Source organism: Chelonia mydas, chromosome 1, assembly GCF_015237465.2.
Source record: "Chelonia mydas isolate rCheMyd1 chromosome 1, rCheMyd1.pri.v2, whole genome shotgun sequence".
Classification (NCBI taxonomy): Eukaryota; Metazoa; Chordata; order Testudines; family Cheloniidae; genus Chelonia; species Chelonia mydas.
In genome coordinates this window covers 340,783,575-340,798,979 of record NC_057849.1, presented here as the reverse complement: position 1 = coordinate 340,798,979, position 15,405 = coordinate 340,783,575, and the positions used below count along the sequence as shown (strand labels likewise).

The 15,405-nt window shown below is 49.1% G+C and overlaps 1 protein-coding gene across 4 annotated transcripts in view; it reads right to left on the bottom strand.

The window, feature by feature from the left end:
* LRGUK (leucine rich repeats and guanylate kinase domain containing) overlaps positions 1–867 on the bottom strand; it is an 86,880-nt gene extending 86,013 nt beyond the window's left edge. For 2 of the 4 annotated variants that reach the window (XR_005223822.2, XR_006283281.1), the window contains exon 1: positions 526–867. Coding sequence is in view for 2 of the 4 variants with exons in the window: in XM_043520899.1 (XP_043376834.1) it covers positions 526–744 (219 nt within the window). In the remaining 2 variants the exon portion in view is untranslated. The remainder of the gene's footprint in view (positions 1–525) is intronic. The other 2 variants (XM_043520899.1, XM_027818328.3) reach the window with 2 other exon arrangements.
* Between the last annotated feature and the right edge of the window lie 14,538 nt (positions 868–15,405).

The following is a 15,405-nucleotide window of genomic DNA, read 5'->3' as shown; positions in this document are numbered from 1 at the left end:
TTTAATTTATAAAGGGGGTCGCACTCAGAGACCTGCTATGGGAAGGGGGTCACCAGTACGAACGTTTGAGAACCACTGATCTAGTCCAACCCCCTGCTCAAAGCAGGACCAACCCCAACTAAATCATCCCAGCCAAGGCTTTGTCAAGCCGGGCCTTAAAAACCTCGAGGGATGGAGATTCCACCACCTCCCTAGGTATTGGTAACCCATTCCCGTGCTTCACCACCCTCCTAGTGAAATAGTTTTTCCTAAGATCCAACCTAGACCTCCCCCACTGCAACATGAGACCATTGCTCCTTGTTCTGTCATCTGCCGCCACTGAGACCAGCCCAGCTCCGTCCTCTTTGGACCCCCCTTCAGGGAGCTGAAGGCTGCTATCAAACCCCCCCTCACGCTTCTCTGTTGCAGGCTAAATAACCCCAGGCCCCTCCGCGCAAGTCATGTGCCCCAGCCCCCTCATCCTTTCCGCTGCCTTCCTGGGACAGACCCCGCTCCCCCAGCCCGGGGGCGGGGACCGAGCTGAACCTCCATGGGCTGCGGCTGCGGGTCCAGGTCCGAGTCCGAGTCCGGGTCCGAGTCCTCCTCCCCCGCCTGCGGCTCCGGCTCGCAGCCACTGAGCCGCGACTGCCCGAGGCGGGTCCCGTCCCCAGGCGGCGTCGGTCCCAGGGGGACCCCGCCGAGGAGCTGGGACGGGGGGCGGGGCAGCCCCCACGTGCCGTCCTCCTCGCCCCCGCGCTCGGCCATGGGGAGCAGCGGGGGCGGGGGGAGACGGGGAAGGGGCGGAAGGGGGCGAATGTGCTGGTGTTTCAGACTCGGCTGCCCCCCGGCGGGGGCCCGGTTGCCTCCATCTTGTTTACCAGCCCGTTGCTTAGGAAACGGGGCGCCGGCTCGCGGGGGCTCCTGGGAAAGCGGAGCAAGCGGATGCTGGGCGATGTAGTTCCCAGCGCGAGGGAGAGCCGTTGGGACGCGGGGCATGCTGGGCGATGTAGTTCCCAGCGCGAGGGAGAGCCGTTGGGCAGCGGGGCATGCTGGGCGATGTCGTTCCCACGGCGAGGGAGAGCCGTTGGGACGCGGGGCATGCTGGGCGATGTAGTTCCCACCGCGAGGGAGAGCCGTTGGGCAGCGGGGCATGCTGGGCGATGTCGTTCCCACGGCGAGGGAGAGCCGTTGGGACGCGGGGCATGCTGGGCTATGTCGTTCCCACCGCGAGGGAGAGCCGTTGGGCAGCGGGGCATGCTGGGGGATGTAGTTCTCAGCACAGCTCACCTTGCCTACACTCCCCTCCCCGGCCTGGGCACCTGGCTCCCCCAGCCTCGCAGCAGAGCCCACCCAGCATCCCTGCCCGGCTGGCGTAGGACGTCCTGTGCGGGGCGTGCTGGGGTCTGGGCGAGGGTGACCAGCCGTTCCGCTTTTATAGGGACAGTCCTGATGCTGTATTTGGGGCTTTTTTTTTAATATGGGCTCCTATTACCCCCCACCCCCGCTCCCAAGTTTTCACACGTGCTCTCTGGTCACCCTAGTCTGGGTTGTGCCAGGCCAGGCGGGAGAGGCCCGGCTGTGCAGCCAGCGGGCGGGGAGGCTGGGTCCCCGCCCTGGGCACCAGGGGGGCACTGCCGCAGCCACAGTATACAGGACGTTCTGGTGCTTCGGGGAACGGCGTGACCCTGCCCCCACTGGCGTGACCCCCCACCACCAGTACCCCACCCCCGCCACCATGCACGGTGCATGTGAGGTCATGCCGGCGGGGCGCTCGGTGTGCCCCATCCCATACTAGACAGGGGGATAACCCTTAGAGCCTCAAACAATAGGTGGAGCGCGGGCCAATCCGGATCACCAGACAGTTTTGAATAGACCCCGAAATCTTTGTGTTTACTTATCTTTATTATTTTCTCTGGAGTTTGGACCTTGACTATACCTTGACCAAGAAATTTGGACCTTGACAAGAAACAATAGACTACCCCTGCCTTAGGCAAAGAGAACTTTCTGGCTTAAAAACTGTACAAACAGCCTGCCTGCCAGCTCCCAGGTCTCAGCCCTGGGCTTGTGATTACCCAGCTGGGAGGTCACAAAGTTGAGGATCCCAACTAGAGTTGGCAACAGGTACAGGGTGAAAAACTGATGACATCTGAGCAACTTGCCCATGGTCACCCCAAGAGGCTGTAGGAGGGCCAGGCAGTGAACCCAAGGCCTCTGAATTCCAGTCCAAGGTTTTAACCACAAGGCTATCCTAACTCCTATTGTTTTTGTGGGGAGGAATGAAGGATGGAATAGGTAACTTTGGCCATTCTAAGGGGGAAGCTTAGTCACAAGGTGGTTTCCCTCTAAACCCCATCAAAAAAGGTTCATTTTGAAAATGTTTGGATTTTGAAATCTAAAAATGTCATTTAAAAAAATTACAACTTTCAAAAATAGGGAAAAAAATCCCATAAACAAAAATTCCGTGAGCGATAAGGTGGGAGAGGTAATATCTCTTATTGGACCAACTTCTGAAGAGCTCTGTGAAACTCAAAACTTGTCTCTTTCACCAACAGACAGTCCAATAAAAGATATTACTCACACATCTTGTCTCTATAATAGCCTGGGACCAACATGGCTACAACAACACTGCAAACAAAAATTCTCTGGACGTTTTTGAAAAATGAGAAGGCATCTCTTGAGAAAAAGCTGTATTTGTTGGGTATTTTCAGTAATGTGGCTTCTATAGAATACATTTATTTTCAAATTTCCTTCACTGTGATTTACCCTGGTAAATGGGGTAAATCAATCTTGTACCCATAATCAGCTTTGACTTTACTGTCTATCAGCATTAAACTTGACACACTTTTTACAACTATGTGCCCATTACCCATGGATCTATATATATACTGGAACAAAAAGGCGAACATTTGAATCACAGCCCAGCAGCTGGAGCATTGATGAGACAAGCTGAAAATCTACATTATAGTGGCAAGTCTTCACCAAAACGGAGTGTCCATTAAGGATTCCAGGCTACATCACGGGGGTGAAAACTGATCAGACATGGGCTTAGGGGAATAGGAAAGAAGCTCTTCTAAGTACAAATATAAACACACCATTCTTCGAGATGGTAGGGGGATATTTCAAGAATTACTCAAGAGGCAGTGTGATGCAGTGGCCAGAGCCTTAGCCTGGAAATCAGGAGATCTGAATTCTATTCGTGGCTGCATGACTCTGACTAAGTCCCTTTATCTCTCGGCCTCTGTTTCCACCCTCCGTTTCTCTTGTCTATTTAGTCTGTAAACTCACCGGTGACTGTCTCTTATGTGTGTGGCAGTGCCTACCACAATGGGCACCTGATTTTCCTTAGGGCCTCCATGCCTCTACTATAATAGAATTGTTTATTTTAACATTTCAGGTGAGGAAAACATAACAGATATTCACACTATAAGAGAACTAATGTCTTTGAAATGACAACAGCTGCCAAAAAACATGTTTTTTGTTTCACTCTGACCTTTTCAAAGGAACCGAGGAGTTGCCGAACCAGATTAGACCAATGGTCCATCCAGTCCAATATCAACACGGTTTTTGTAAAGGGAAATCATGCCTCACCAATCTACTAGAATTCTTTGAGGGGTGAACAAACATGTGGATAAGGGTGATCCAGTGGATATACTTAGATTTTCAGAAAGCCTTTGACAAAGTCCCTCACCAAAGGCTCTTAAGCAAAGTAAGCTGTCATGGGATAAGAAGGAAGGTTCTCTCATGCCTTAGTAACTGGTTAAAAGACAGGAAATAAAGGGTAGGAATAAATGGTCAGTTTTCAGAATGGAGAGAGGTAAATAGCCGTGTCCCCCAGGGGTCTGTACTGGGACCACTACTATTCAACATATTTATAAATGATCTGGAAAATGGGATAAACAGATGGCTAAAAGTGCAGATTATACAGAACTACTCAAGATAGTTAAGTCCAAAGCTGACTGCAAAGAGTTACAAAGGGATCTTTGGTACCAGATGACAGAACAAGGAGTAATGGTCTCAAGTTGCAATGAGGTAGGTTTAGGTTGGATATTAGGAAAAACTTTTTCACTAGGAGAGTGGTGAAGCACTGGAATGGGATACCTAGGGAGGTAGTGGAATCTCCATCCTTAGAGGTTTTTAAGGTCACGCTTGACAAAGCCCTGGCTGGGATGATTTAGTTGGGGATTGGTCCTGCTTTGAGCGGGGGGTTGGACTAGATGACCTCCTGAGGTCCCTTCCAACCCTGATATTCTATGATCTCACAAAACTGGGTGACTGGGAAACAAAATGGCAGATGAAATTCAGTGTTGATAAATGCAAAGTAATGCTCATTGGAAAACATAATCCCAACTATACATATACAATGATGGGGGTCTAAATTAGTTGTTACCACTCAAGAAAGAGATCTTGGAGTCATCGTGGACAGTTCTCTGAAAACATCCACTCAATGTGCAGCGACAGGCAGAAAAATGAACAGAATGTTGGGAATCATTAGGAAAAGGATAGATAATAAGACAGAAAATATCATATTGCCTCTATATAAATACATGGTACGCCCATATCTTGAATACTGCGCACAGATCTAGTTGCCTCATCTCAAAAAGAGATATTGGAATTGGAAACAGTTCAGAAAAGGGCAACAAAAATGATTAGGGGTATGGAATGGCTTCTGTTTGAGGAGAGATTAATAAGACTGGGACTTTTCATCTTGGAAAAGAGACAACTGTAGGGTGGGATATGATAGAGGTCTATAAAATCTAGGTGTGGAGAAAGTAAATAAGGACTTGTTATTTACTCCTTCTTGTAACACAAGAACTAGAGGTCACCAAATGAAATGAACAGGCAGTAGATTTAAAACAAACAAAAGGAAGCATTTCTTCACACAGTCAACCTGTGGAACTCTTTGCCGGAGGATGTTGTGAAGGCCAATTCTATAACAGGGTTAAAAAAAGAACGAGATACATTCATGAAGGATAGGTCCATCAATGGCTATTAGCTTCCAGGATGGGCAGAGATGGGGTCCCTATCCTCTGGTTGTCAGAAGCTGGGAATGGACAACGGGATGGATTGCTTGATGATTAACTGTTCTGTTCATTCCCTCTGAAGCTTCTGGCATTGGGCACAGTTGGAAGACAGGATACTGGGCTAGATGGACCTTTGGTCAGACCCAGTATGGCTAGGGTTGCCATGTATCCGGTTTTCGGCCAGAACACCCAGTTGAAAAGGGACCCTGGTGGTTCTGCTCAGCACTGCCGACCGGGCCATTAAAAGTCTGGTCAGCGGCACAGCGGGGGCCCGAGGCTAAGGCAGGCTCCCTGCCTGCCCTAGCTCCACCTGGTTCTTGGAAGCAGCCGCCAGGTCCCTGGGGCCGCTAGACGCATGGGCAGCCAGGGAGGCTCTGCGCACTGCCCCAGCACCAGCTCCGCAGCTCCCATTGGCTCGGAACCGTGACCAATGGGAGCTGCGGGGATTGCGCCTGCGGGTGTGAGGGAAGTGCGCAGAGCCTCCCTGGCTGCCCATGTGCCCCAACCCCTGCTGACCCTGCACCCCAAACTTCCTCCCACACCCCAACCCACTGCCCCAGCCCTGAGCCCCCTTCTGCACCCCAAACCCCTCATCCCCAGCCCCACCTCAAAGCCCACACTCCCAGCCAGAGCCCACACCCCCTCCTGTACCTCAACCCTTTGCCCCAGCCTGGAGCCCTCTCCCGCACCCTGAACCACTCATTTCTGGCCCCACCCAGAGCCTTCACTCCCAGCCCAGAGCCCATACCCCCCACCCCAACCTCCTGCCCCAGCCCAGAGCCCTCTCCCACACCCCAAACCCCTCATCCCCAGCCCCACCCCAGAGCCCGCACCCCCAGCTGGAGCTCTTACCCACCTCCCACACCCCAACCCCCTGCCCCAGCCTGGTGAAAGTGAGGGTGGGGAAAAGTGAGCAATGGAGGGAGGGGGAATGGAGCAAGCGGAGGGTGGGGCCTCGGAGAAGGGGCAGGGCCTTGGGGCAGCAGCGGGGCAGGGGGTGAGGCAGGGGTGTTTGGTTTTGTGTCATAGAAAGCTGGCAGCCTTAAGTATGGCTGTTCTTATACTGTGTCTCCGACAGTGACCAATACCAAATACTTCAGAGGAAGTTGCAAGATATCCCATAATGAAATAACCGAGTTGGCTTGTGCCCTGAAGCATGAGAATTTATATCCCTTTTTTATGTCCCTGTCTAATGTATCTGTGGATGTTTCAATTATACATAGAAACATGTAACTCCTTTCTAAGAAAACCTGCTCAGTGCTTAGCCCCAGTGATATTCTCTGGCAGTGAGTTCCATGGGTTAATTATGCATCGTGTAAAAAAGAAAAAGACATTTCTTTCAATCAGTTTTAAATCTGCTGCTTTTCCATTTCATTGACTGTGTTATTGTATTGCAAAAACGGGTCAATGGAGGAAGTCAAGCAACAAAGAAAAGTGATGTGGAATTTGATGCAAAGGACGCAAACATGCAGCCTGCCAGAACCCAGCTCCAAGAATCATAGAATCATAGAAGATTAGGGTCGGAAGAGACCTCAGGAGGTCATCTAGTCCAACCACCTGCTCAAAGCAGGACCAACCCCAACTAAATCATCCCAGCCATGGAGTTGTCAAGCCAGGCCTTAAAAACCTCTAAGGATGGAGATTCCACCACCTCCCTAGGTAACCCATTCCAGTGCTTCACCACCCTCCTAATGAAATAGTGTTTCCTAATATCCAACCTAGACCTCCCCCACTGCAACTTGAGACCATTGCTCCTTGTTCTGTTCTCAGTGGTGGCAGATGACAGCCGAGCTCCATCCTCTTTGGAACCCCCCTTCAGGTAGCTGAAGGCTGCTATCAAATCCCCCCTCACTCTTCTCTTCTGCAGACTAAACAAGCCCAGCTCTCTCAGCCTCTCCTCATAAATCATGTGCCCCAACCCTCTGACCATTTTCATTGCCCTCTGTTGGACTCTCTCCAATTTGTCCATATCCTTTCTGTAGTGGGGGGCCCAAAACTGGACACAATACTCCAGATGTGGCCTCTATAGAGGGAAATAGAGGGAAATAACCATTTCCCTCGATCTGCTGGCAATGCTCCTACTAATACAGCCCAATATGCCGTAGCTTTCTTGGCAACAAGGGCACACGGCTAACTTATATCCAGCTTCTACGTCCACTGTAATCCCCAGGTCCTTTTCTGCAGAATTGCCACTTAGCCAGTCGGTCCCCAGCCTGTAGCGGTGCATGGGATTCTTCCGCCCTAAGTGCAGGACTCTGCACTTGTCCTTGTTGAACCTCATCAGATTTCTTTTAGCCCAATCCTCCAATTTGTCTAGGTCACTCTGGACCCTATCCCTACCCTCCAGAGTCGACATACTTTTCTGAGGAGACACAGGTAGGCCGATCACTAGCACTCAGGATGGAAAGGTTGATTGTTGGGGACTAACCGGTTCATTTGAATGGGTTCTGGGTCTGAGCAAAGACTGCAAGTTAAAGCTCATGATTCTAAGAGGTTTTATAATTCAATTTCTCAGCCTAGCCCAGAACCCCCACCCGGGAATGACAATGTCAGAATGATCTCTGATTGCTGTGGCTGTCGGTTTAAAAAAAAAAAAAAAGGTCCTTATGGACACCATTCACTGACTTTTATCTCTATGCTTCAGGGAAACGTTATAACTACTGCAATAAAGCTACCCCAAATTACCTTCCTTCATTATCTCACCAGTCAGAAATGTGAAAACCCTTAATGAGATTTACTCTTTTTACACTAAGCACCCTCCGCCTGCTCCCAGGGCCCCCTTGGGCATAGTGGCTGCGAAAGCTTTTCTCCAGATGGTATATGTCTGAGAATTGCATTCTGGGAGCTGCAACAAAGGAAAGGCCTCCATACGCTCAGAACAAACAAGAGGGAAAAGGCTAGAGTCTACCACTGCTCAGGTGCTACCTCCCAGGATTGGACTGAACCAGACCGCTGGAGATATGTGCTGTCTGGCAGTGGATATGGCCTATTTGGGTTTTTTTAGCTGAAACCATGACCATTCCAAGATAGAATAACTTGTGAGCCGCCAGAACTAGAAACTGAACCTATAAACCAGGGGTGGCCAACCTGAGCCTGAGAAGGAGCCAGAATTTACCAATGTACATTGTCAAAGAGCCACAGTAATACGTCAGCAGCCCCCCATCAGCTCCGCCCGCACCACTCCCAGCGCCTCCCACCCACCGGCAGCCCCGCCAATCAGCACCTCCCCCTCCCTCCCCGCACCTCCCGAGCAGCTGTTTTGTGGCGTGCAGGAGGGAGCGGAAGGAGCGAGGGCGTGGCAGGCTCAGGGTAAGGGGTGGGAAGGGGCGGAGTGGGGGCAGGGCCTGTGGCGGAGCCAGGGGTTGAGCAGTGAGCCCCCCCCGGCACATTGGAAAGTTGGCGCCTGTAGCTCCAGCCCCGGAGTCGGTGCCTAGACAAGGAGCCGCATGTTAACCTCTGAAGAGCCGCATGTGGCTCCGGAGCTGCAGGTTGGCCACCCCTGCCATATGCCATTGGAAAGCCGGGCTTACATACTGCCCAATGGGGCACAGCATCAGTCTCTAGGTGTGGTGCCTTGTGGGATGTCAGACCCTAAAATCACCTGTATTTGTAGCCTACGCAGGCATGCCTACCCGTGCAGGATGGGATCCTGGCCTGTGACCCAGACCTCTGCTGCCTTGTGCAATCTCAGCACATTGACTGTAGCAGCTCTGTAAGCAAAGCTGGGTGAAACACTTGAAACTAAACCAGAAACCACACCAACACCTTTTGGTTTTGTTACCAACTCAAAGCCACTGAACAGTTTGTTGGGTGGGGACTGTATTGCACAAAACAAAGTCTTATTTACATATAGCCTCTGACCATATATTATAACCCTTTAACCAGCTACATCTAGCTAGGAAATAAGATTTTCCTCCCCAACACGGTCCTTTTAGCTGGCAGGGGAGATATTTTTTACTCCACCTATCACTTGTTTTAACTGACAGTGAGGTGCAATGCTTGCAGCTAGAAGCAGAATTCTTATTACCCACCGGAGGGCACTTTTTCAACCCAAGCAATAGTAGTTTTCCTTATAAATGAAAAGATATGCTATGCATCCGATGAAGTGAGCTGTAGCTCACGAAAGCTCATGCTCAAATAAACTGGTTAGTCTCTAAGGTGCCACAAGTACTCCTTTTCTTTTTACGAATACAGACTAACACGGCTGTTACTCTGAAACCTGTCTACATAGAATACATTTCATTGCAGCCTTTAAAAATGTCTTTTTTGTGCCCCAAGGTGCTGGACCTGTAGCATCTTTCGGCCTGCAGTCATTCCCATGACTCTGCTGTATTGCCAACCCCAGTGCTCATAAATCAGAAGTCGGGGGTCCCCATAATCATGAGATTGGTGTAAAAATCGTGAGATTTAAAGGGGGAAAACCCCACAATTCATTTTGGGGTTTTCTTTCTTTCCCTTCTGGTCTTTGAGCTTTTAGAGTTCACTTGGATCGCATTTTCAAGGTTTTATCTGCAACCATGAGGGCGAGAAACTTACAGAGCTTCTCATGTATTCACCTGAATTCAGGAGCTGGGGCTTTTAGAAAAATACCAATATTGCAATACTCAGGATCAAATTGTGGGAGTTAGCACCACTAGTGTCAGGTCTGGCACACCATGCCAATGGGTGGACAGGAGAGTGGGGTTAGGAAATGTATCTCTCCTGTCCTGGAGCTGGTTTGGTTCTGGGCACATTTAGAGCAGCCTTCAGGATATAAGTTGTACAATGACCTTCTGCACAGGGAATCAGTTTCACTCACTAAGAACAATCTGCTAATCCAGGCTAACGCAAATCATTAATGGATCATTTGTGAATAATTTGAACTAATGAAAAAAAAATCACCCATTTTGCTATCTGTTTGTGGGGAACTCAAAACAAACAAGGTATGTCAAATTATTTCCTAAAAATGGCTCACCCATTTCTATGGACAGTCCTGGAGTTCTCAGTTTATTCACAGGGCGTGGCAGCCAGGCAAGCTCCCCCAGATGCTGTCCCATCAGTTTGCCAGATACTAGCCTTGGAGGGATCACCTCCAGGAATGAGAGAGCAGTTGAGTTTCTATAGGCCATTCAGTCATTGGCTTTTTGTTGAGATTGCTAAAGTACTGATTGTGATGGTGGCTTTTGTGATGTTGACACCTGTCCATTAAGAACTGGACTGAAAACCACCAGTGCATTTCACTTTGGTCACTGAAAAGACATCAGATGCTAACAACTTTCAGGCACTACCTGCATGGTTTGGATTTTAACCAGTGACCTGGAGACTAACAGACTTAGATCCCTTTACCAATCCCACGAGCCATTCTTCCCCCTTCGCTCTATTTGCACTTATTTCTCCCCATGCTTGTCTGGCTGCTATAATGCAGCCCAAGTGCTAGGAAACCATTGCACTAAATGTAGAATATGTTTAGTCCCTCTGCTGAGAGGTGGCAGATGTTTGGGCCTTGCAAGTCAGCTTTCCACTGGAGGAGAACTCACTGACATGGAATCTGGGTATATTCTTGGTGCAACTTGTTTATTTTGCAGTAGAGACACCAGCCCTGGAACAGAGGTGGTCACAAACAGCACACGAGCAATCCCCTCATTCAGGAATCTTAGCCAAAATACCAATGCTTGGCTCCCAGGAAGCAATTCTGCCTCAACATTGACTCTAGTTACAGAGATTAAGGGAGACAGCAAATACTGTTGCTGTTTGCCACAGTTATCCCTCCAAAAACGAAACATCTTCACAACACTAACAACCATATAAGAATTTCTTGAAAGACTGAATATTGCTACCATGCTAAGAAACAGCCGTGGAAGAGTATGTGTAACGGTGTCATCTGGTGACCCCTGCCATAACATTACATTGACATGTTGAAAGCTTAGGGTCTTTTTGCCCAGTTGTGCTGCTCAAACATTCACCTTGAGCTGGAGCTTCGTGTTTTAAAGCCAATTGCTTGTATGATGCCATTTCTGTTACCAAGGAGTCTGCCACTAATTTTTGGCACAGACACGCTACAAACCATTGAGCAGGTAGGAGGGCAAAACTATGCCAGGACTCATTACTCTTTAAACTAATTCAACTGTGTTTAGCAAGCCAGAGGTGCAATAAATATTATGATCTAGATCTAAATCCACACATAGCACAGAAAATACACACAGAAGTAATGTAATGGATGGAATCAGAACGGCTCAAACAGTGTGTCATAGGCCCTATATTGCTAGCAGCTAATGGAGATTCTTCTTTAGTTCGAGTAGCAGGAGCCGGAGTTTTTGGAGAAGGACAATCTGAATTCTGTCCTTGCTATTGCTGAAATGTCCCAAGCTGCCGTGCTGTGCAGCATAGTTACCGCCATGAAGACTTAGGTAGCCCATGGAACTGGTACAATACTTACCCCGTGTGTGTGTTCCATAGAAGGCCAAAGCACCTGGTATGTGGAGTACACAGTTACAGCCTATTCAAAACACAGTCGTGACATCAGATTTTTCCTGAACTTGGTCACGCTGCAATTTTTTCAGCCCTCTGCTTTTGCTGCACTGAGGCTAACCAGAAAAATTCTCTGCCTCCCTCCTCAGCTGTCCTGGCTGTCACATAGCGACCACATCATCCTCATCAGATCAGCTTCACCATCCAGTTAACATGGAGCGGAAGGAAGCACAGAAGCCATGTTTCACCTGTAGTAGATTTGCTGGGCAGACGGCAAGTTCTCCGAGAGGCAAAGGCCACCAGTAATCAAATTAATGGCTAGATAGGTAGATTGTCCTTGTAAGACAGGTCTGAGGACCTGGTGGGACTATATGACAAAGGAAGGGCAGGCCCAAAAAGAGTCTACATGAGCTGCCACTGTGTTTGGCGCGTAGCCAACCTGGGCTAATGAGTTCTTGCATTGAAGTCTCCCAGAGTTTATTTGCCACCATCTGGAAAACGCTCGCCCTTCCATTGGGAATTGTGATGATTCAGACAGGAGGGCGGATTATTAAAACTTCAGGAACACAAAACCCCCATCTGTTCAGCTTGGCAGGGTGGGGAGCGCTGCCTATTCACTCAGCCCAAGTAGCAAAACTCCTTTAAAGCACCTCTCCGTGACGGCTGGCAATTTGAATGCAAATAGCCGTATGTATTTCAGACCCGAGACAGACGGCTCCCGCATGGAGCCGTGAAAATCCTGGAAAATGGGCAGGCAGCAGCTGAGGCCTTGACAGAGCCAGAAATCAGGCCGTATGAAAGCTGGTGACAGTCCCCTGCTAAAATGCAATGCTCAGCTATAGCCTCTGAAACGGCATGGGAAATCTTCATCCTTCAGAGCCCCAAAGACAGAGATCTATCTCCTCACACAGGACCTGATTCCGCAGTCCATCCATATTCCGCAAACCATATTCACCATGTGCTTCACTTCAACGGGATTTAAGCACATGCTTCAAGTTAAGCCCACGTAACCCAGCATGGCTTTCTGTCTCCCTCTAGTGGCTAGCCCACCTGTAGAGGGCTCAGAGAACGTTACAAACACGCATGGATTTCTCCTCAAAACACCTCTGTGAGGTAGGCATTAACCCCGTCTGATCAGAGGGAGACCCAAGGCACAGATGGGTTAAATCACTTGCCCAGGGAGTCAGGGCAGAGCTAGGAATTGAGCTCCTGGTCTGTGCTTTGTCTGCAAAACTTTAATCTCTGAATGCTCTGCAAGACACTACTTGGCCTCAGTGCCTCATACTTCCCTCTTCCCCCGCAAAGCATTGCAATCCCCCTGAGCCATGACCCCTGCCAAAGAAAGGGTAGGTGGCATTGCCTCCTCAAATGCAGTTCCAACCCTTCCCCAACAACCGTGTATGAAACTGACTAAACTTACACCTGTGGTCTTTACACAGGTAGAACAGCACTTGTTCCATTTCTGTAGCCTTTTTCATCTTGCGGAACCACACAGCATTTTGCAAACCGGTATGTGGTTGTCGATAAGCAAAAAGAGGGAACACCCGGAAATGCAGCCACCCTGAGGTGGGGCAATCGCAGTTCAACTGCATATAGCAGTTTAGGTCCAGGTGTGAGGAATACAGGTTGGAATTGAAATTGCAGGGGGAATTTAGGTATGTAGAATGCAATGACCAGGTTAGAATCTTGGGTTACAGGCCAGTCTTCGCTTACAGACATTCCCCCAACCTGAAGCAAATACTCTCCAGCAACCAAACACCACACAACAAAAACACTAACCCAGGAGCCTTGCAACAAAGCCCGATGCCAACTCTGTTCACATATTTATTCAAGTGACACCCTCATAGGACCTAATCACATTAGCCATGCCTTCAGGGGCTCGTTCACCTGCACATCTACCGATGTGATATATGCCATCATGTGCCAGCAATGCCCCTCTGCCATGTACATTGGCCAAACCGGACAGTCTCTGCGCAAAAGAATAAATGGACACAAATCTGACATCAGGAATCATAACATTCAAAAACCGGTAGGAGAACACTTCAACCTCTCTGGCCACTCAGTAAAAGATTTAAGGGTGGCAATTTTGCAACAGAAAAGCTTCAAAAACAGACTCCAACGAGAAACTGCTGAGCTTGAATTAATATGCAAACTAGATACCATCAACTTGGGTTTGAATAGAGACTGGGAGTGGCTGGGTCATTACACATATTGAATCTATTTCCTTAAGTATCCTCTCACCTTCTTGTCAACTGTCTAAATGGGCCATCTTGATTATCACTACAAAAGCTTTTTTCTCCTGTTGATAATAGCTCATCTTAATTAATTAGCCTCTTACAGTTTGTATGGCAACTTCCACCTTCTGTTTGTATATACCTATCTTCTTACTGTATGTTCTGTTCTATGCATCTGATGACGTGGGCTGTAGCCCACGAAAGCTTATGCGCTAATAAATTTCTTAGTCTCTAAGGTGCCACAAGTCCTCCTGTTCTTTTTGTTAGAATCTGAGCAGAGCCCTGGAGTTGACACCCCTACACTTATGAAAAATGGGGGATTGGTGAGAGAGATGGGGGAGGGGCACTGGTACATATTTCTGGGTTCTCTGCCACATAGGATACAGGCCCTTGCTTATTTAAATTAGGACTCTGCCTAGAGATGGCTTTGACAGATGATTCTGGAGGGTAGTTATCCCCACACATCACCTGGTGGGGGCTGGTTACTTTATCTGCTTTGGAAGGTAAACTATTTAAAACTTGCATGCAATACTTCTCCCTCAACTGCTCCAGATTCCTACCCAACTGTGCACTTTTATGGTCCCAGCCCAGCAGCTAACCTTCCTGACACTAATACCTTTGTGAGATCGAAAAGTATCCCCCCTTTTTTAGGCCTGAGACAATGGGCCCTTCTTTGACTTGGCCCAAGTCAAATGGGGGGGCCATGGCAGGACCAGGAATCGAACCCAGAACCCCTGCAGGCTAGCTCAGTGCCTTAATCACAAGCCCATTGTTTCACCCCACCTCCATCTTCCCCTCAGCGATTGCCAAACATGTCAGATCCAGCATCTCCTGTGCTCCAGACAAGACCTTTTCTGACCCAGCGAGACTCAAGTGTCCCCAGAGCCCATGATATTCACCCCCAGCCTCCCGCTTCTCATTCATTGCGCTAATCTGGCTACTCAATATGCAGCACTTGATTCCCTCCCCCCACCAACCTTTCAAGTGCTTTGATTGGGAGCCCTGTGCTGCATGTTGAAGAGAAAAGCTGGCTGATAGCAGCTGATAACATTATCACTGACGGCTGCTCGATCCACTGGAGGAGAGATGAATAATCAGAACAGTGCTGTTTACTGCATTAAGCTGTGGAGTTTAAACTTCTGCAGACGCCTTTGATGGCGTGGGGCACAGGATTAAGCAGTAATTATGCATCTCTAAATAATCTTCAAACATCTCACACTCGCTGCGCTTTATTAACATCTCAGCATGTTTCAGTTTCACTATAAGACTGATTGCCACTCACTCGGCCCCCACAGCCAGAGGCTCAGGAAGGGGGTAGCGGGATTCCACGCTTTGCGTTTTTGCACATGCGTGGCATTAAGTGAGAGCTTTTGCTGAATGGAGCTCCAGCGTCTGTGTTTGGGCCCTGCCACCTTGCTACTCAGCCCATTCAAATTCACCGTAGTCCTCGTTTGCCAGAGCTGGTTGAGCCAGGTGGGACAAAGTGGGTCGGTCGTTCCACGTACCTGCATTCGTTTCCCCAAGGCGTAGCAGCGCCCCTAGTCCAGTGCGCTTGCTTGGTCAAGATTTCTGCAACCGTCTCTGTGTCAAAGCAACAAGTCTGCTATTTGGACATGCCCGCTGAGAGGGCCGTATGGCTGATAACGGGATATGAAGCCTGCTCCCCTCTAGGACATTGCTTCAAATCTGGCCCAGGTTGTTACCACCACATAGCTGAAAAGAAC